We start from the raw sequence: 21,158 nt of genomic DNA, 5'->3' as shown, positions 1-21,158 counted from the left end.
TCTTTGTGGAGTGACTCGTTTGATGAGTGAGGGTAGGACGTAGCTGCCAGTCATCTTCACAGTTAACGCTTTTCAACGCTGGCACACCACAAAGGCATTTTGACTCCCTGGTCCAATGTTATCCTCAGAACAACTGCGTGAGACCAGTAGCTCTCGCTGGCAATTACCCGAGACTTCTGGATGAATGTGGCCCGAAGACAGGGACAGGAGGCAGACACAGATGTGAATCTTTTCTCTGTCATTGTTTGTGTGCATCTTTGGAAATTTTACTTCACCTCTGTGACCCCTGATTTCTTTTCTTTTCTTTTTTTAGATTTATTTATTTATTTGAAAGGCAGAGTTACATAGAGGCAGAGGTGGGGAAGGGGGTGAAGTCTTCCCTCTGCTGGTTCACTCCCCAAATGGCTGCAATGGACAGAGCTGGGCTGATCAGAAGCCAGGAGCCAGGAACTCCTTCCTGGTCTCCCACGCTGGTGCAGGGGCCCAAGGACCTGAGCCATCTTCTACTGCTTTCCCAGGCCATAGCACAGAGGTGTGGGAAGTGGAGAAGTCAGGACTTGAACCAGGGCCCATATGGGATGCCAGCATTGCAGGCTGTGGCTTTATCCATTATGCCACAGCACCAGCCACTGTGAGCCCTGATTTTAAAACTCACATAAAACAGGGGTGTGGTTCTTTCTCTTGAAATCTTCGATGACAATTAAATATGATGGTACACATATGGTACCTGACATACAGTGAGCGCTCAATAAATGCTTATTCCCTCTTTGGCCCTCGCTCAGTATTTTCTTCCCGCGTCTGTCACCCGCACCTGCTTGCCCTGTGTCAAGTCCACCAGCGACTGGAATGTGTCGCTTTCTCCAACAGAAGCTTCTGGCATGGCAGTCCTCTTCCATCACAGAAGTTTCTTGGGAAGAAACCGAAAATGTTGTTTGCCTTGTGTCGTTCCAACGCAACACCACCAGCCTCCTTCCTGGGCATTCTGGGTCTGGACAGTTACCTGTTCCCAGCTAGTTCTCAAAGCCAAGGACCTTGATGGATCCCTTTGTTAACCCTCTTAATTGCAGGTCAGCCACAAACTTCCTTATACATGGTCAGTGCTCAATACTGGTGGAATGAACGAAGGACCCCCAATCCTATGAACGTCTGATTTGAAGTGGTCCTCCTCAAAGAGTCTGGGGCACAGCACGCACTCGGCCCTCAGCACGGCACCCACACATTCTGTGCGAGCCTCACATCGGCTGCCGACCTGGGTGACTGGCCTTCGTCTCTTCTCCGGGGTTGGAGTTTCTGATTCATGACTCGGTCGAATCCACCTGTGGCCGTTCTTCTAGATTCTCACGCCTTTGAAATGTCCTCTTTGCAATTGCAAGTGTTGCCCACCTCTACTCCCTGTGAATAAGGTAGAAGTCAAAAACAATTCTCCCACCCCACCAGTGGAAGAGTAAAGTACGGCAGTGAAGAGCGTAGGCATCCCTTCGGGAGGCAGATTCGAAGCCAGGACCACTGCCCTCCACTGCCCATGGCCCCCTAGAGACTCTGCAAAGGCTTTTATCCGATTCTGTGTCTCATCCACTCTCGTTGCTTAAAATTTCGTTCTCCCTTCCCAAGCAACACTCACTCCTGTTTCTGTACGGCTTGATTCTGACGACGTCACACAACGCCTGCTAGAGTCCACTGCACCCACAGTTACCAGTAGTCCTCTGCTCACACACAGCGCACCTGGGGAGGACTCATGGGGTTTCTCGGCTTTCAATCTCAAATGCCAACATGAAGCCTGGCATAGAGAGGCAAGGGGTTTTTTGGAGGTTAAAATGCTTCCCTGTCATTTGTGTGTGTGTGTGTGTGGGGGGGCACATAATCACAAAAACTCAACTCACTTGCCTTCCTGTCGAGGCGAGAATTCTGTCCTTTATAAATAGAGATGGGACTGCCCTTTACAACACGGCTCCTGCGAGGGACCACAATCTGAGTGCCAGATAGCGACTGGAAAGAACATTTTGGGTTCTGTTTAAAAGTGCACCTGCCTTTGTCATCAAGCATGGATTCTGGTAAGGCTGAGAAGGGGCTCCCAGCCCTCCTGGGAAAAGCAAGGTCTCCCCTGTAGGCTAGCAGCACCAAGAAAGAGTGAGTCTGGCACAGCCTGGGTCCCACCAGCATCTCAAGACTGAGTTACCCTTTGAAGGCGCCAACCCTCTTGGACTGAACTGCTGCTGGCCGGGAGGGGGGAAGCTCCGCGTGTGGCTTCTCTTAGCTTATACTTTGTAACCCAGTCTGTGGCCTCTTCCTCACCTATCCAGTTTTGCTCGTTTGCAGCATTATTACATTTCTTTTTCTTTATTAAGGCATGACAACCTATAGTAAGCTATGCAACACTTCTCAATCTGTGCTTCTCCGATGTTACCAGCCCGACATCAGGATACAAAGCAACTCCGGCAGCCTGAATGTGCCCCTGTGCCCCAGTCAAAGCCCTTCCCAGAGACAGCCACCGCAAGGAATCCCGGGCCTGCAGACCAGTGCTACCCATTACTTCACATAAGCCCACAGCCTGCTCCCTTCTCTTCTTTCCTTCACTGAACAACAATATCAAAAATGGGCAGACATCATCTCACGTCTCTTCCTTCCCAAGATGTCACAAGTTAGTGTCCCCAAATGTTTGCCCCTGGGGAACAGAAATTGGGATGCTTGTTACTGACTTTGGTATGTACTCTGGTATAACATAAAAATATACACTTTTCTAACCATGACAAAAACGTGCTTTCATGGGGTGGGGACATGAGCAGAAAGAGCCTGATGAGGGAGCCCTGGCTCCCTGGAGGCTGAGACCCCTTCCCTGGCAGGCCCTTGAGGTGGGGGTGGGGGGCCCGCATGCATTCCCTTATGGTCAGTGATCCCTACAGCCATTCCTGGAGGATTCTTGGTTATCTCTTGAGACAGGGGACCAAAGGGTTCCTCCTCCCACAAACTCTTCCCCTTGGATCTCAGCAGAGGAAATATTGTCTAAAGCGAAATTTTAAAAAGTACTATGGAAGTCAGGACACACACACACACACACAACTGTAAGCCCTTGATCACACATTTGAGTTTTAGTGATACATGTAAGGCAAGTGGTAATGAATCAAAACTTAGAGTTATAGCTAAAACCCATACTCTGCTCTCTGAACAGCACCCGACCACAGACAAGGGGCAACTCCTGGTTCTGGCTCCTTGATGGCCCTGCCATCAGATGGGTGTGCACAGGGACAAGGGTGGAGGACATGAGGGGCAGAGTCGGACTTGGATCCTGAAATGTATTTGCAGGAACACCTAAAACATGAAAAGGAGAAAACAACCTCGCAATTGCCCAACAGAGCACAAGGCCTAACTCCATTGGCTAAATGGTCCCATATGTGGTAATCTCAAAAACTGGGAGGCTTGGCATGGGTCGGCCTGGGTGGTGCCAGGGCTCTGTGTGGCTGGGCAGGGCAGTGAACACGCTGTGTAACCTCACTGCGCCCATTTCTGCCTCTAAAATTGGGCAACGATGGCAGTATCTGCCCCACAGGGCTGGTCAGAGAGGTGACAGAGGGAGTTGTGGACAGGCTCCTTGTAACTCTCACATGCATCCCCCTACCAAGGATCTACTGTCTCCTCTGCACCTGGAGCAACTGCTCTGGAGGGGACATGGGATCCAGGCTCCGTGGCCTCTGTGGGATCCAGGCTCTGTATCCTGCAGTTGTTCGTTTCGGAGGGAACTGAAGAGCAAAGTGTTATCTTTCCTCACGCTGTGGGACTTGACCTCCACAGTGCAGACAAGGAGGCACTTGGGTAGGAAATGAGAGGTGGGAGGAGAAAGTAAAAGCTGTCAGAGTCGGATGGATGTGGCTTGGAATCCAGACTCTTGCACACGTTAGTTGCGTGTGTGACTTTGGGTGAACCCCACACTGCCTCACAGCCTCAATTTTCTTGGGTGGAAATGGGAATGGAATTCACTGAATTAGTTTACAGCACTTGTGGGAAGACTGGATGAGATAAACCCTATGACAGGCATCCAGCCCTGCACCTGGGACAGGTGCCCTCGGTGACAGAAATGGATTCTTTCTCCTGCCAGAGACCCTGGCAGTCGACAAGGCGTGACTCCCCACACACCTGAGCTGTGGCCCTTTAAGCCAGGATCACCAGGAACTGATCAAGGGGCAGAAAGAGTGGACGACTGAGCTGGACGCCATTAGGATACAGTTTTCTCGCACCCTGGGCAGGGTCACCTGGATGGAGAAAAGGCTGCAGCTGGCCCAGGTGTGTCCCAGCCCATGTCAGGGTGGGGGGCACATCCATACAGCGGGCGCTCGATGCTCTCATGCATCGGCCTGGCAGCCTGAGCTGGGCGCATTCAGGGGACTCCCCAGCGGCCAGACCCACAGAGGGCAGCCCTTGGGGAAGGGGCAATGCGCTGTGTTCTTTGAGCAACAGGAAGACATTCTTCTCCCTCCTCTTACCTCCCCCCCACCCCTCCCCAGCGATGCCAGACCTCCTCCACATCCACAACAGCTTTCCCCGAGGCTGGGGGTTGGACCCCATCAGAGGCAGGAACCCCAGGAGGAGCTGAAATGGGGAGCCAAAGCCGCGCATCCGGTTGTAGCCAGGTTTCCCTGTTTTGTTTCAGAAGGTGTTCACCAGGTGACCATTTGCAGGATCACTTTTAACAACAAGCCCACCGGCCCCTCACAGTCTGGACTCCCTTCCGGGGGTCTTCCTCCTCCCCCTCCCGCCGCCCAGGCCCCGGGATCAGCAGCCTCCTGTTGGTCCAGCTCCAGTGACAACTCTGTTTTCTGTTTTGGCTACTTTAGCTGACCACCTGCTCTTGTCCTGCTTTTTCCCCCCTTTCTTTTTCTCCCTAAACCGAACCCCTTGCGCGGCTCTGGTCTTGTGAAGGGGCGATACCCCAGGGACATCTGAAGCCCCCAGTGCGTCTAACCCCTGCCCTCCGATGGAAACCAGGACTGCCGCTCATTTTGGCTTTTCATCGACATCAAAAGCGGACTGTACTTAGGACCCTCGGAGCTGCAAGCGGCCCAAGCCCGCGCCAGCTCTCCCTCGCCTGGGGCCGGGCAGGGCGGCGGCGAAGGGCAGCGGCGACCTAGGCCAGGCGCGCTCGTCCCCGCGCGCGCGTCGGGCACCGCCACAGAGCCGGCAGTCGGGGGTCGGGAGCCGGGAAGCCTCGCTGCTTTCCCGGACGCCTCAGCTGAGCGTATGCTGCCCGCGCCCAAATTCATTGCTAATTCATGACATCCGCGTAGGGATCGGCAGGGCACCCAAACAACCAGCACAGCCCGAGCGAGGCGGCCGCCGCAACCCGGGGAGTGCACGCTCGGGGAGCCACTTTCCGGAGTTACCCTGGTCCTGCCGCAGCGGGACCCCAAGGATGTCTGCTGGCCTCACAGGGGTTTCGATCAGGACTTTGTATAAACGTGAAGGCAAATAGAGACTGCCCCATACACCTAAATGCGTATCTGTGTCTCCAGAACTGTATACAACATGCATGACATAACAAAACATCTATGTCGCTTAAGGAAGGTAACAATAATGCAATACAGAACTAAATGCTAAATACATTTAACTAGCATGTAATGTGATGAAATCATCGAGTGCAATTATATACATATAATACAAACACATTACGTACATGTAATAATATTACACATGACAAGAAGCGCTCAACACAAACGGCCCGCATATGTTCTAGATCGCGGCTGTCCTGCTCTGAAATACCCCAGGTGCGGTGCAGGAGCTCCGATCGTGAGAGCCAGCTCTGGGCAGGGCGCGGGAGCGAACACGGATCGGCGCACCACGGTCTCCCGACGCCAGCCCTAGTATCTCAGACAAGATCCCAGACCAACAGCTCCTCACTGGGGCAACGGGGTGAACGAATTACCTCTTACAGAGGTCAGACGCCAACCGCGGGGAGGGCGCAAATGACACAGACGACTCCCGAGGGCTTCCTGCTCCCCACGTTCCCCGCCAGCCCCGCGTGTTTGGCGCAAACCTAGGTGTTCTAGCCCTGACACATAAAGCGCATTTCCCGGCGCCGGCCGTGAGAGGCCATTCGGAAATGGGAGGAAATCTTTCTGTGCAAGGGGCTTTGCAGCTGCGGGTAGCCCCGCAGCCGGGCTGCGTGGAGAGGGCTGGACGTGGAATCAAGAGGCGCAATTCGATCGTCATGGCTGCGCGTGGCTGCTCTTCCTGGGCTTGGGGAAGCCGGAGAGACCTCGACGCCAGAGTTACCCCAAGGGTTGTATCGTGTAAGAGGGAGAAAGAACGCTGGCTCGCTGGCAACCCACAACTGCGTGCGAACGAGTTACCTCAAAAGCAACTGTCTGGGAGAGAGGGGTGTGCGGGCTAACCCAGGGCTCTTTACGGTGGGAACGCACCGCACCCCCTTCTCAGAGCGGCCCGCGAGCGCCCGGTCCCGGCGCGGGGCGCGGGGCGCACGCCGTGTCCAGCGCCACGCTGCCGAGGGCCGTTCTCGGCCCAGGGGCGCGCCGCCGCGGCCGCCGCGATTGTTTGCAGTCTCTTTAACTCTCCACTTGTGGTTCTCGTCCCTTCGAGCGGAGTGTTAGACAAGCCCTGTCGTCTGTGGGCTCTCACCTCAGAGTCAATATTATCTCAGATGGGCACAATAGACTGGAATGAAAAGCTAATATTGAACCAATGCGGTCCCTGCCCGCGCCGCCGCGATGCCACCCTTCGCCGCGCAGCCCCCGGCGAGCCGCTGGCGGCCGGGCTAAGCGGAGAGCGCCCGCGGTCGGGCCTCTCCGGGTCCTCGCCGGGGCTCGGGGCGGGGGCTGGGGGCCCCTTCGGGCCCAGCGCAGAGATGTCGGAGGCCCAAACGGGATGCGGCTGCTGCAGGCCCCCAGACTCCCCCTCGGGTCCCACTCGCGGCCTCCCTTCCCGCCGCCCCGGGCTGGCCACGAAGCGCCTGTCGGCCGGGCCTCGGGGGAATCCAGGCGCACGGCGGTCCCAGCGCCCAGGCGCAGAGGGGGATACAAAATAGAGCCGCTGCGGAGCCTGCTGTGCTAACTCCAGGCGCCCAGCCCGGCCTTTGTGACTGTGGAATGCGGGCAGCTTCGGGGCCTGGAGCAGCCCGCTCCTTCCCCTGGCTTGGGGGGCCAGCCCTGAAGGTTAAAGACCCGGCTACTCGCGGAGGGGTGGGGTCCTTGTGGAGGGGGGCGGGTCCCTGGGCCGCTTTGAGTCGACCCCCCCTCCACCGAGCGGCCAGGGATATTTGGCGCACCGAGTCTCGGTGGTCGGTGTTCAGCGCTCCCCTGCGGCCCGTCTGCTCCCTGGCGTGGCGAGGCCACCGACAGCCATTCCATTCCTCAACCGAGGCTTGAGTACGAAGGGGCAACCGGGGACGGAGAAAGAAGGGTCTGGGGCAGGTGGTCCGGAGGGCAACGGTGGGCGAGTGCGTGAGACGCAAACTCCAGGGTTGAGACGCTGTGGGGCGGCCTGGACGCGCCTTGCTGTGCACCATGATCTGGGTGCCCCTTCCGTCGCCTGACTGGGTCCCTTCCCTGCCTTCTCCTTGGCCAGAGCGCAGGTGTCTGGGGACTCTTGGCGGGGCGGGGGGGGGGGGCGGGGAGCGGCCAGGGCTCCTCATGGGGTAACCACTGCTCCCAAGGCCAGACGGTGGGGGTGCACCACGGGCCTTTGCACACTGCCTGGAAGCCTCAGCTTCCTCATCCAGAACATAGGTATATGGCTCCTTCGGGGACTCATCTCACCAAGTGCCAGGCCCGCTGAGATCACCGGTGTGTGGTGTGAGCCGACACACTTCTCAACGCTGCAACCGTGGGGTACTGGCGCCAGAACCTGACGTTCCTCTAAGACCTCCCCGCGTGTTGCCCAAGTTTCAAGGAGAGCTGCGGCGTCCTGATTCCCTTTCTAAGCCCAGCCATGCAGTCTAGACAATGAGGAGGTCCTAAGAGAAAAGATTGACTCCCCAGTGAGAGGTGAGAGGGGCCTGCCGCAGGCCAGCGTGCCAGGAACCCGGGAGATCACCGACATTCGGAAGAGGTGTGTTCCATTCCCAGGCGGGTCCAGGGCTCTGGGACAGGAGGCTCACCAGGAGTGGCAGAGAGCAGAGGAGGGAATGCTGCCTGTACGCCTCTCACCCTGGCTGGCCCTGGCTGGGACCCCCGGCAGGATGGGGTCAAAACTTTGGGGGACGATTGGAGGGATTTTGACAGCCCCACTCCCTCCCAGGTGCGGGACAGTGCAGGAGAGACCAAGCTGTCCAGGCCCAGGCCAGGCAGTCCTATGGGCATGGGAGCCCCTGAGCCTGCCCTTGCTTGGTCTTGGGCTTTGATTTGAAGGCAGCGAAGGGAGAGGGAAAATGAGACCCCTTTGACTGTGTTCAGTTCTTTCCACGATGACTCCGGCCAGCGTGTGCCCACGCACTGAGGACTTTGAACTCTATGAAAGAGGCAACAGACAGCTGGGTCCGCGGTGGCTCCCGGCGTCGGGGCAGAGTTCTTGGCTCTGAAGCCTTGGGTCTCACAACGGCTGGATCTCGGGAAGCCCAGACGCTCCTAGCAGCTGCCGAATCCGGAGAAGGGCAGCGCCTGTCTCCCGCGGCCACCCAGGGCAGCGGAGGCCAGGGCTGGGCGGAGACCCTCCCGAGAAGGCTCAGCGCTCAGCTCGGCGCTCGGGGCAGTTACTCGGCTCTAGGACAGCATTCACATGACACGGGTTTCCGGCACATCTGAGCAGATCCCACGGTCTCCCCCGGGGACGAATGGTCCACGCGCCTCGGAGGCAGGACCTAGTCCTCAGAGCCCCATCGTGGCTGCTCAGCGGTGTGCTCCAGGGTGTGGCCGGTGATCCGTCATCACCCCCACCAGGACCGGGGTCTAGGGCGGCCTCGGCTGGCCGCGAGGGGGAGCAAATCCGGGAGAGCTGCACCCGGCGACCCCGGCCCTCTCGACTCCACCCGAGGCGAGTCGCGTGCCGGCCATCTGCGGCCCATGCCTTGAATCTTTGTGGTCGAGCCAGGGTATCTGGGGCTTCAGGCATTGAGTTGTGGCTGCACTTGCCCCGGCCGCACGGCCCTTGGCGCTGTCCCCTCCTCCCTGCCCCCGGGGAAGGCAGCCCGACTCCCAGTGAAGCTGCTCTTCCAGCGTGGACGTGGACTGTGGCGGGGAGAGCCAGAGCAGACGGCTGGGGTGGGGGAGAGGGAAGCATTCCTGAGTGGTCCCCTCTCCGCTGTCGCCAGTGAGCCTCCCCAGACTCCTCTCCCGCGCCCCCAGCCTGGGATTGCGGTCGCGGCAGACGCTGGCACGGGGGCTCAGCTTCTGCGCGCCTGGGGCGCACCCGCTCAGGGACACCGAGCGAGCGTAGGGCGCCCACGCCCGGCCCTCGCCGCTAGGCGCCGCTGTGCGCACACCGATCGCGGCCAGGCCGGCGGCCTCTGGGGAGCACACCAGAAAGGGATTTGCCATATATACATATATTTTTTTTTAAGAAATGACTTTAAGGCATTAATTCTACTTTTCACGGAGGGGCCGGAGGGACTGCGAATTACAATGGGATGTAGGAATTCTTGGCCAGCCAGTGGACCTCCCCATCTCTGGGCACCTTCGGACGCCTCCAGGCCAGGGAACGGGCTCACGGTTCTGCGCGGCCGCAGCGCGGGGAGGGTTCCTCGTACCGCTCTCCAGAAAGGCGCAACCCGTGCCTGACCCGGCCGTGGCGGAGGGCTGCGGGCGGGCTGGACCACACGGGGCCACGGCCTAACCTGAAATGTGCTCACCGCTCACAGCGCGCCAAGCCCGATCTCGCAACAATCATTAAGACGCTAGTTCCTTTTCACAGGTGAGACAACTTAAGGCACACACCTAGCCTGTGCTGCGGGAAGCTGCGCCCCCACCGCAGATCCCGCAGATCCCGCGCAGGCCTAGCCGGAAACCAGCCAGGGAGAGGCGCCGCCTTGCAGGAAAGGTGAGCGCACAGCTTATCAGAGATCCGTGGCGATCTTTCCCTGGCGGGCACCTCCGAGGAGCCGGACATCCAGGCCTCTCTCACCCCAACACCTCCCTCGGGAAGTTCCTGGCCTTTGGGGGCCGGAGTTGGGGGCACACAGGAGCGAGCTGGCAAGCTGCCGTGTGAGACCAGCAGAGGCTCAGGTCTTCTGCAGCTCTACGGAGGCCGGGTCAGCAGCAAGTCGTGGGGTGAACAGGAAATAACACAGCGGCCGCTGTGGAGGGTCACCACGCACCGGACGCTGTCTGCACACCTTGCTTATGTCATGGAACAGTCCCCAGGGCTAAGGTACGGTCATTTGTGTCTGTTTCAGAGGAGAGAAGACGCAGGCACAGCGAGGTTAGGTAACTTGCCCAGGGTCACACGGGCAGCCTGTGAAGGGAAGCCTGTTTGGGGTGGCGGTATAATCACATACAAGTCATCCTGCGTGGCGTGCACTGTTCTGAGTTTTGAACGGCTCACAGTTGTGTAAGTGCCACCGCAAGGAGGGCGTAGAACAGTTCTATCACCAGCAGAACCATCCCCCCCCCCAAAAAAAAAGCCCGGGCCCCACTGCTACCGCCTCTGCCTCCCAGGCAGCACTGGCTGTGCTTTTAGGTAGGACAAAGAGGTCAGGAGAGGTGGCCGCCTGGCCCAAGGTCGTCCAGTAAGTCCAGACCAGGGGTTGGAACCTCCGTAGGTGTCTGCTCGTCCAGCGCCCGCACAGTGCCTACCGCACCAAAACCTGAGACTACCGCACCAAACGCGCAGCGGCGCAGGGCGCCCGCGGGCCGCGGGGGGAGCAAGCTCTTGGCTCTGGGCTGGGGCCTCAGACATCGTCTGAGGGTCTTAACCCAAAACCCACTCGTTGGGCGACCAAGGAACAAAGCGAGGTTGCATCTACGAGGCCCCAAGCGACCGAGGAGCTCAGAGTGCAGAGCCGAGCGCCCGGCCCCCGGCGCGCCTTCGCCCGCCCGCCCGCCCGCCCGCGTGGTTAATGACTGACTTCCCTGGTTAATTCCCTCACACGTCGGGGCTGGGCGACGAGAACCTTCTCGGTCTGCTCTGGTCTGGACGCATTCATTAGCATATATTACCCAGTTTCCAATACTTCCGCACCGCCCCCGATTCACCGGAAGCCTGCTTTCCCCCCACCGGGGCCGGCGGCCACAGCGCTGCTTGGGGCGTGGGGGTGGTGGAGCCGGAAGCTTGGGGCGAAGGAGCCGGCCCTACCGTGCCCCCCTCAGCGGGATGAGCACCAGACCCCGCCGGTTCCTTCAGCCTCGCCCACCTGTACCATCCGGAGCCCTTAGGACAACTCTGGCCCTTGGAGGACAATTTGCCTAGGATACCCCATGATGGGAGTGGGGGTGTGGAGCAGTCTGGCTCTGGGCAAATGTGGCCAGCCGAAAGGTCAGGTCTCCAGCCCGTCATCGGCTCCTAGTGGACTCCACCTTAGTGCTAGGGACTGAAGGTTTGAAAGCGGAGGAGACGCCCCTCCAGATCCCACACAGCCGGGTCCTGCTCTGTGTCCCAGGCACACTGGGCTCCCCTTGCCCTTAAGGTCAGCGATGTCTACCATCGGCCAAGATCACGGTGCAATAAGTGCCCATTCCCCGTTCCACGGGCTTCGGTGGGCTTTCAATGGCCTTGATTTGGAACCCCAGAGTCTTAGGACCACATTTGGAGCGCCTGGCCTGAGGGAGAGGTAGGATGGTCCCTCTCCCGTCCTGCAGAGTCACAGGGAGAAGTGCCCGCTGCCACTTGCCTTAGGGTGCCCGGATCCACCTGCTGCCCACACTGGGTGTTCATTCCGGCTTCGGAAACCAGAGGGCTGACCCCTGTCTCCACCCAGGACTGGCTGGCAGGGCACAGGCCAGAGACTTCCACCCTTCCACACGGCTTCAGGCTGCCTGCTGCTCTGAGCGAGGCCGAGCCTCCAGCCCTATAGCCTAATGGAAGGAGTGATTTTCAAGGTGGAGACAATACTCTGCAGACTGTGGTGCAGGCCTTGGGGAGTTGCAGTCTTCTAAGGCACCAGAGGGGCGTGGCCCAGCACCCGGCATCTTTGGGTCTAGGGGGGAAATAAATAAATAAATAAATAAAAGAGGAAAGCAAGGCCAGGACGCCAGACCAGAGATGGTTTGCAAGAGGTTGGAAGCCTGAAGCAGAGGGCCCCTTTCTCCCTCTGTGAGGGCAACACAGGCTCACAGCTGCTTTCTGCGCGTGTGCACGTGTGTGTGTGCGTGTACGCGCATGTACCCTCCCACACCAGGAAGGCTGAGTGAGGAAGCAAAGATGCTCCCTGATAGCTCCCCAGTAATGCTCTTGGGGTCCCAACAACCCCAAGAAATGCTCCTCCCCATTCCTCTCTTGCCTGGGAGGGCTCCTTGGAGGGGGTTGTGGAAACACCTTCCACCTATACACCACTATACCTGTGACAAAGTCAGCAATGGGCACACACGAATACGCAGCAGGTGAAACCAGGGCGGGACAGGGGTCAGCTGGGGAAGCGAAAGTCCTCCCAAGACCCTGACTGTGGGAGGGCGTGTGCCGTGTCATGCAGCTGCCTCCCCCTCCGCCCACCCCCTCGATGGACTTCTCCAGGGTCTCCAGTAATCGCAACCGAGTGACCAAACCAAGGCTTTTCTTGGTCCTTAAGATAAATGACAGGGGCCTGGGAGCGATAGATTTAAAGGACGCCAGATTTCTTAAAAAGTCATTAATTGTAAACGTGCAAAATACCTGCTGGTACTTCACTTTATAAGAATGTAATTGGCAAAAGGGGGGAAAAAAGAGGAAAAAAAAGAGGCGGCTGATGAATAGATAATGGATCTTTAACCACCAATAAACAGAGAGCAGCGCCAGCAGCCTGGGGGATGTGATCATAATTACGCCGCCCAGCGAGCCAATGGGGACGAGCGAACTCGGCCCTAAAATCATCCCAAAACCGAAGGCGAGTTCGAAAATGCGGACACGGCCGAACACCGGAGACCCGATCCGCAGTCCCTAGCTAGGAGCCCTGAGTTTGCGCTGCATCCCAGCCCAGGAACAACAGATGGCAGAGTAATAATAGAAATAATAATAACAATAATACCGACCTAGCAGCAGCGGGAATAACAATGACGGCACTTAGTAACCACGGCGGCGAAGCAGTAGTGGCCCCGGGTCAGTCTGGGCCCTGACCTAGGAACCCCCCACCCCAAGCCCCGGGGGTTCCAAAAGGAACTGTCTGGGGCTAGGAGGTGCGCGCTCCCACGCCCAGACGGAGAAGGCGAGGGTCTGCCCCGGGAGCGGGCGCCGGCCGGACGCCCACCGCCCCGCACAGCCAAAAGCTGCTCGGATCTCCGCTTGCAAACGGACGAGCTGGGTCAGGGACCGCGGCCGCACCGACCCTGGGACCTCAAGGCTACGCGTGGTTGGACGGGTGGGAAGACTCCCCCCCCTCGCCTAGGAAACCGCGCGGAGTTGGGCTGGGGGGTGGGGATCGGTATCGCGGCGCGGCGCCTTCAGCCCTTGCGGGGAGCCAGTCCCCGCCCGCTTACCCTCGCGGTGCTCCCGGGCGATCCTAGATCCCCCCGACACAGGGCCGCCGAGGGCCGTAGGGCGCCAGGAGTCTGCGTATCGGTCTGTCCGTCTGTCCTCCCAGCGCGGGCGCAGCAGGCTCGGGATCCAGGGGGCTGTAGCTGCGGCGGCGCCCGCCCGGGACTCGGCAGGCACCGGGGCGCCCCGGAGGGAGCGGAGGAGGTGGAGGTGGAGGTGGAGGTGGTGGTGCTGGTGGTGGTGGTGGTGGTGGAGGAGGAGGAGGAGGAGGAGGAGGAGGAGGAGGAGGAGGAGGAGGAGGAGGCTGAAGGGGAGGAGGTGGGGAAAGAGGAGAAGGAGGAAGAGGAGGAGAGGAAATCGGAGGAAGAGGAGGAGGCGAAGGAGGAGGAGGAGAGGCCGCAGCAGGCGCCGCGGGAGCGAGTGAGCTGGGCGCGCGGGGCGAAGGCGCGGAGAGGTCGGGCGGCCCGGCGGGCGGCAGGAGGCTCGGCCCGGGCGGCGGCGCCGACTCCGTTCCACTCTCGGCTGGGATCCAGGCCTCCGGGTTCCCAGGCGCTCGCCTCCCTCTGACGCACTTTAAAGAGTCTCCCCCCTTCCAGCTCAGGGCGAGTAATAGCGACCAATCATCAAGCCATTTACCAGGCTTCGGAGGAAGCTGTTTATGTGATCCCCGCACTAATTAGGCTCATGAACTAACAAATCGTTTGCACAACTTGTGAAGAAGCGAACACTTCCATGGATTGTCCTTGGACTTAGGGCGCCCTGCCCGCCTTTTGCAGAGGACAGAAAACTTTTTTTTCCTGCCTCCCCCGAGAAACTTCCCCCCCTCCTCTCTGCCTCTAACTCCGATCCCCCCACGCCATCTCGCCAAAAAAAAAAAAAAAATCACCCCAATCCACGCCTGCAAATTCTTCTGGAAGGATTTTTCCCCCTCTCTCCAGGTTGGGCGCGTTTGGTGCAAGATTCTCGGGACCCTCGGCGTTGCCTCTCCCTCCCCCTCCCCCTCCTCTCCTTCTTCCTTTCCTTTCTTTCTTCCTTTCCTCCCCCCCACCCCCACCCCAAACAAACGAGTCCCCAATTCTCGCCCGTCCTCGCCGCGGGCAGCGGGCGGCGGAGGCAGCGCGCCGCGGTCGCCGGGAGCAGGGAGCCCGGGGCGCGCGCTCCTCGGCGCAGCATGTTCCAGCCGGCGCCCAAGCGCTGCTTCACCATCGAGTCGCTGGTGGCCAAGGACAGTCCCCTGCCCGCCTCGCGCTCCGAGGACCCCATCCGTCCCGCGGCGCTCAGCTACGCCAACTCCAGCCCCATAAATCCGTTCCTCAACGGCTTCCACTCGGCCGCCGCCGCCGCCGCCGCCGGCAGGGGCGTCTACTCCAACCCGGACTTGGTGTTCGCCGAGGCGGTCTCGCACCCGCCCAACCCCGCCGTGCCAGTGCACCCGGTGCCGCCGCCGCACGCCCTGGCCGCCCACCCCCTGCCCTCCTCGCACTCGCCACACCCCCTGTTCGCCTCGCAGCAGCGGGACCCGTCCACCTTCTACCCCTGGCTCATCCACCGTTATCGATATCTGGGTCATCGCTTCCAAGGTACGTGCCACGTCGCGGGACTGCAGCGCGCTCCGCCCGCTGCATCCTCCCCAGCGCCCGGCCTGCTCGAGGTGGGCGCCGGGCAAGGCCTCAGCGGAGGCTCCCCCGGCTCTCGCGGGCCGGCGTGCCCGCTTCGGAAACTGGGCGGCGTGGGGCCAGGTGTGGTGCGGATCCCCGGTCTCCGAGGCCGCGGCCAGTCTGGGGCGCTGGCTGCCAGCCGATGGGCCCCTCGGCAGGGGCGCGGACGGCGAAGTTGTGCCGGAGTGCGCTCGGGTCGGGGCAGGCCGGGGCAGCCGGCTCTGCGTGTCCGCCGCCCGAGAGCCCAGAGCCCGCGGGTTCCCCTCGGCGCTTCGCCCGCTCGTCCTGGATCCAAGGGGCGCGGGGAGGGCCCGGCCACCAGGTTCACCTTCGACCGTGTTCTGACCACTTCACTACCCACTACTGGTCCAGACCCGCGATTTCTCGGTTTGGCGCCGCCTCACCGAGGCGAGCAGACCCCTGTGCCCTTGGAGCGAAGCACGGTGTTTTCCCCCCTTTGCTTTTCGGAGGCCGGAGGAAGGACGGCGACCCGAGCGGGTGGAAAGCCTCCGGGGCTCGGCCCGCTCGCAGCGATCCGCTTTGGGGGCGCCGAGCGGCCACCGCGGGGAAGCGGGTTCGGGCTGATTTTTTGTTTTGTTTTGTTTTTCTTCCTTTTAAGAGAAGTGGACAGGGTCAGGAGACGGCCTGGGCGGGGGAGATCTATTTGGGTGTTTTCATTTCTTGCTTTAAAAAACAAAATTGGTTTTCTCGGGGTAGGGGGTGGGAGAAAAGTTAAAACTTGCCAAAAAAAAAAAGTGCAGTAATTAGTTTAGGGATCGGAGTGGGTAAAAGTCCTTCCTCCGGCGGCACCGATCAATACTCGGCCTCCTGTCCATCCATTAACCCTTGCGTTGCGGCCAGGAGCCGAGAAGAATCGGGTAGATGTCACCCCTTCCCCGTAATTAAAGCTCACCCCGACCCCCCAAAACCCTCCCCCCTTACTCCGGGACTGGATCTGCCTCCATTGCCACCTGGGCTGTCAGTTTGTTTTTTTCTTTGTTTGGGTTTCTGGTTTCGCGATTTCCAACCCTAAGGAGCGAACCAGAAACTCTGGCTTTGCTCAGAAAGTTTGGGGCGCCCCTTCCTCTTCCTTCGCCAGCCAAGGCCCTGATCCCCCTAGCAGGTCCGCAGCAGCCCGGGAGCTGCCGGGGCCGCGGGGAGTCGGAGCGGGCGCCCGCAGCTCGGAAAGCCGGGGCTCCGGTGCGTGCGCTCGCATCGGTCCCCCGGTTCTCTGGAGCCGGGTCCTCGGCAGGCAGCGGCGGCGGGCTCCGGGCACACCCGCGGCCGGCGCTTCTGTCCGGGTCGGGCTGCACCGACCCGCCCGGCTTCTGTACTTCCCGCGGGGTTAACAAGACAAGATTTCACCGAGTCTGCGAGGAAACTGGACAGCGGCCCGCCGCCTCCCCACCTGTGGCCAGTGTTCCCCGGGGAGCTATCAAGACCAGAAAGCCGTTTCTATGGGTGGTGGGCGCCGACCCCCTGGCCCGGCTCTGCCGCTCCCATCTCTTCCCCCGGCGCCGGGCGCGGAGGTGGCCAGGCCTGCGGCGCCAGGGCGACTACCGAACCCGCCGAGGTCAGGAGCCTGGGGACCAGTTGGGTGCCGCCCAGCTGGAGCCCCGGCGGCGGTTCCAGTCTGGCAGCTGAGCCGGCGTCCCCTACGCGAGCCCCGGGAGGGCCACCGGCCCCTGCCGGTCGTGCAGTGCAGGCGATGCGCAGGCCCTGAGCGCGGAGCCAGGCCAGCCCGGCTCGGGAGAAGCGCGCACTTCGGTCAGAGCGACCCCCCTAACGGGACTTCTGCTGTACCCCCGCAGGGAACGACACAAGCCCCGAGAGTTTCCTTTTGCACAACGCGCTCGCCCGAAAGCCCAAGCGGATCCGGACCGCCTTCTCCCCGTCCCAGCTTCTAAGGCTGGAACACGCCTTCGAGAAGAATCACTACGTGGTGGGCGCCGAAAGGAAACAGCTGGCGCATAGCCTCAGCCTCACGGAAACTCAGGTGGGTGCGGCCCGGGCGCAAAGACCCTTCCGAAGCTCGCTGCCCCAAATCTCCAGGTTCCCGCAGCTGGGCCCCAGCGCAGCCGCCTTGAAGGAGCCCGGGAGTTGGGTCCGCGCCCGCGCTCCGGTTTTGTTAAGCTTGGAGGTGCCCAGCTTTCACAGGCTCCAGCGGGCACTGTAAGGGCCACCCCTGCCCCAAGTTCTGCGCGAAGCTCTGAGTTGCTCCCTCTGCCCATCTGGGCTTGCCGGGTAGCTCTGACCGAGACGCCTCCGCACTTGTGTTGGGACGTTTTGGCGAGAGTCGTGGGGACCCCGGGCTGGGGTCCAGGACGCGGGAGATCGCGGCAGAGTAGCCCAAGACTTGCGGCCCAAGCAGGATAGAGTGGGGAGTGGAGTCGGGGCGAGTTCCGAGTGCCTGCGGGACCTTAAAGGAATGGGGGAACCAGAAAGTGGAGGCCAGGCGACCTGAGAGCACCCGAAATCCGAGTGATGACGCTAGGAGGCTGCAGAGAGGATCTGCCCGAGGGGACAGGCCCTGTGGCGCAGCAGCGTCCCGTGCGGGCCTGGCTGCGGCTTGTCCGGGCGCGGGGAGGGGGCCTGGGGCTACAGTAGGCGCTACTGTACGCGGAGCCGCCGGCGGGGTCAGAGTTCCCGGTAAACAGTAACGCTTTCGGGCAGATTAAGTTGTAACTTTTTTTTTTTCTTTCTGGGAAGCGCAGAAAGGTCGAGGCTTTGTTTTAAGATGCTCCCCTCCCCTCCTGCCCCGGACGAACCCGAAGAGGGCCGGGCGAGTTTGCGCGGAGCCGGCCCGAGGCGCGGGCCGGACTGCTGTCTCCGGGACCGCCGAGGCGGGCGGTGGTCTTTGTCCGGCTCGCTGCGCACGCCGCCTGGAGTCTTTGTGTGCGTGTCAAGCCCCGAGCGCACCGGCGCGCGCCTTGGGCGAGCGCCGGGGAGAAGTGAACCGTCCTCCCCTTCAATTAGCAAACTCAAAGCAAATTAAACTCAGCCTTGTTCCCGCTCGGCTTTTTCCTGGGGCACTCTAGGGGACTGGGGCATTCGGGGAGAGCGAGCCGGGACCGGCCGGCGCTTTCAAAGGAACGAGCCGAGCGGACCTCGGGGCCCCAGGGGGCTGGGGCTGGACTGGGGCGCGGCTATCGCCAGAGGAGCTGACGGGATGGAAAGTGTGCTCCCCACCGGCCCCAGCACGGGGACGCGAGGACGTGGTCTTTTTTGGTGTGGTTGTTGAACGGGGACCCACTGCCCGGCTTCTCCAGAGCACCACTGGACATAGCTGACTCCCATCCCACCGTCCCCAGACGTCAGCTCTGGGGCACCCAGTCCCAGGGTGACCCTGGCCCTTTCTGGCGCTGCCTGGGAGGAGGGAGAGGAGGCCTCCCTCTCGTCACTTTCCCTCTCTTTCTCAGTGGCGCCCTGATTTCTCTAACTCATAGACTTCCGGCGGCTTTCACTTCTGAGCTGCTTTTCCTAGCGGGAAAGGTGCAACTGGGTTGATCCTCCAACCCCGGGGCTTCCTCCAGTCTCAGCTGCTTTCTGCTCACCTGTGAGAGTCCCCCCATCAGGGGACCACAGCTCAGGCAAACCCTGCGTGGCCACGGAGAGCCAGTGTTGGAGAGGAGGCGCTGTGTTTAGGCAATGCCCACCAGATCTCCGGAAAACAGAAAACACATTGGGCCGTGTGCGAAGCTGCGGCAGCGGGGATGGAGGTCTGCCTGGCACCCCTTGCTGGGGGGGAGTCAGGAACACATCTCTATTTTTCCTTACTTGTTACTTTTGTTGGGGGGGGTCCCATGTGTTTCAAGGCCACTGCTCTCAGCAGGATGTGAATGCCCTGTTCAGAGCCTTCCAGAAGTTCAGCACACCCTGGGCCCTGGGTGAGACTCCCAGGAGGACTCAGCAGGGGAGTCACCCTGCTTCCAGGCCATCCAGGGAGGCCCACTCTGAGGGTGGGCACGGGCCTGGGCCTCCTCCAAGTCTGGCTGGGGGTCGAGGGCAGAGCGCTGGCACAGACCTGACCACCCCGTCTGCCTCTGCTCACAGGTAAAAGTATGGTTTCAGAATCGGAGGACGAAGTTCAAAAGGCAGAAACTGGAGGAAGAAGGCTCAGATTCGCAGCAAAAGAAAAAAGGGACACACCACATTAACCGGTGGAGGATCGCCACCAAGCAGGCGAGCCCCGAGGAAATAGATGTGACCTCAGACGACTGAAACACAGACCGCACCCCACCGACATGGACAACACCGAGCACCACAGGCAGGGAGAGCAGGGGAAGACGGAAAACCCTACAAGACAAAAACAAACCGCACACACATTCATCGGGAAGGGACAGGGGATCTGGACGAGCACCCGGGCGCTTTGCAGACTTCGGACCGCGAGGGCGCAGGGTCCCTAATCCGAGGCCGTGCTGAGATGGCAGAGGATGGAGTCTCCTTCATCAACATGCGACCCTCGTCTAAAGAGGCAGCTGAGTGAGTGAGTGAGTGAGAGAGCGAGAGACAGAGAGATGGGGATGGGTGGGAGAGAGAGCGAGCGAGAGAGATCCGAATGTGGCAAAGCTGAACGCTCTGACAAGGGGAGCTGTCAGTCAAACGCCAAACCAGCAAGACGAGATGATTGGCAGGTATTCCGTTTATCGCAGTCCACTTAAAAAAAATGACAATAATGGTGATAAAAGCAAACAAACAAACAAACAACCCAAGCAGGCACAGGACTTTTTGTTTTGCACTTCGCAGTGTTTTCTCCCCAATCTTTACAAAGTAATTAGTAATAACAAGCAAAATTCCATATTTAGCCCCATCCTACACCTGTTTCAAAAACTTGAATTGCATGTAGCAGTTGTCGGGCGAATGGTGTCTAAAGACAAAATGAATTGTAATTTTGTTTCCTTTTAAAGACAGGTTCTGTGTGCTTTTTATTTTGATTTTTTCCGAGAAATGTGCAGTCTGTAAACACTTTTTGATACCTTCTGATGTCCAAGTGATTGTGAAAGCTAAATGAAGTAGCTCAGCGATAGTGGTCCTCTTACAGAGAAACCGGGAGCAGGTCAGGGGGCTGGGAGTGGCAGGAGAGGGTGCCCACGAAGAAGAGTCAGGACTTGTGCTGGAAAAAAAAAAAATAATCTGAATTCATTCTGTTTCTTGGACATTCCCTTTCCTAACATCCTGAGGCTAAAAAACCCCGAGGTAAACTTCTCCTTTTAGTGGTTGGAGAAATTGGCAGAGTTCAACCATTCACTAGTCATGGCCATTCCAAACTTTAAACCTATTGGAAAAACCGAAGGACTGTAGTTAGCAGGGATGGTAGTGTGGCCACGGACACGCGGCAAGTTTTCAAGCACTGAGTTTCTATTCCAAGATCATAGACTTACTAAAGAGAGTGACAAATGCTTCCTTAATGTCTTCTATACCAGAATGTAAATATTTTTGTGTTTTGTGTTAATTTGTTAGAATTCTAACACACTATATACTTCCAAGAAGTATGTCAACGTCAATATTTTGTCAATAAAGATTTATCAATATGCCCTCAGAGTAGCTGTCTCGGGAAATTGAAATGGATCATTTAAGGAAGGATTCTGTAATTTGAATGTGGTTCTGCTAGGCTCAAAAACCCAACCTACCCCAACGCTGCCCCCCCCCCCCAAAAAAAAAGGGCCAGAATGGACTCTTGGGCATTTTAAAGAGAGAGGACAGGGAGGAGGAAGGTGGTTAGGACAAGTTAAGTCCTTTATAAAAGGGAGCGGAGAAAAGTTTTGTAACCAGACCTTGGCCCGGTGTGTGCCCTGCTGAGGGAGTTTCGTGTGAACTTCACATTTCAAATGCTGCTGCTGCTTCTCCTAACCTCTGCTGCTGCTTCCTTTTAATCTGGACATATGGTTATGCCTTGAGGGGCACTCACCACGACTGCAGAAAGCTAAGTAGAATCAGAGTCCTGGGACTTCTAAACTTTGT

The 21,158-nt window shown here is 59.3% G+C and overlaps 1 protein-coding gene and 1 long non-coding RNA gene across 3 annotated transcripts in view; one reads left to right on the top strand and one right to left on the bottom strand.

The window, feature by feature from the left end:
• Positions 1-13,993, bottom strand: part of LOC133775657 (uncharacterized) — a 57,289-nt gene extending 43,296 nt beyond the window's left edge. Inside the window, exon 1 of the long non-coding RNA XR_009868294.1 lies at positions 13,542-13,993. This is a non-coding gene — a long non-coding RNA (uncharacterized LOC133775657). The remainder of the gene's footprint in view (positions 1-13,541) is intronic.
• A 5-nt stretch (positions 13,994-13,998) lies between these two features.
• Positions 13,999-20,729, top strand: EMX2 (empty spiracles homeobox 2). 2 transcript variants are annotated; one of them, XM_062214080.1, is made up of 3 exons: positions 14,687-15,119; positions 17,009-17,193; positions 19,251-20,729. In XM_062214080.1, the coding sequence occupies exons 1-3, from the start codon at positions 14,711-14,713 to the stop codon at positions 19,416-19,418; spliced, it is 762 nt and encodes a 253-aa protein (XP_062070064.1). In that variant the 5' UTR covers positions 14,687-14,710; the 3' UTR covers positions 19,419-20,729. The 2 variants fall into 2 exon arrangements, with proteins under 2 accessions (XP_062070065.1, XP_062070064.1); XM_062214081.1 differs by lacking the exon at positions 17,009-17,193 and having other exon boundaries at positions 13,999-15,119; positions 19,251-19,354.
• Positions 20,730-21,158: the final 429 nt, after the last annotated feature.

This window comes from Lepus europaeus, chromosome 17 (genome assembly GCF_033115175.1).
Source record: "Lepus europaeus isolate LE1 chromosome 17, mLepTim1.pri, whole genome shotgun sequence".
NCBI lineage: Eukaryota > Metazoa > Chordata > Mammalia > Lagomorpha > Leporidae > Lepus > Lepus europaeus.
The sequence above is the reverse complement of the archived record's forward strand: the minus strand, read 5'-3'. Positions and strand labels throughout refer to the sequence as shown.

Coding starts and splice junctions, on each gene's coding strand:
- EMX2 (XM_062214080.1), top strand. CDS start 14,711: ATGTTCCAGCCGGCGCCCAAGCGCTGCTTCACCATCGAGTCGCTGGTG. Junction 15,120..17,008: donor TCTGGGTCATCGCTTCCAAG/GTACGTGCCACG, acceptor GTACCCCCGCAG/GGAACGACACAAGCCCCGAG. Junction 17,194..19,250: donor TCAGCCTCACGGAAACTCAG/GTGGGTGCGGCC, acceptor CTCTGCTCACAG/GTAAAAGTATGGTTTCAGAA.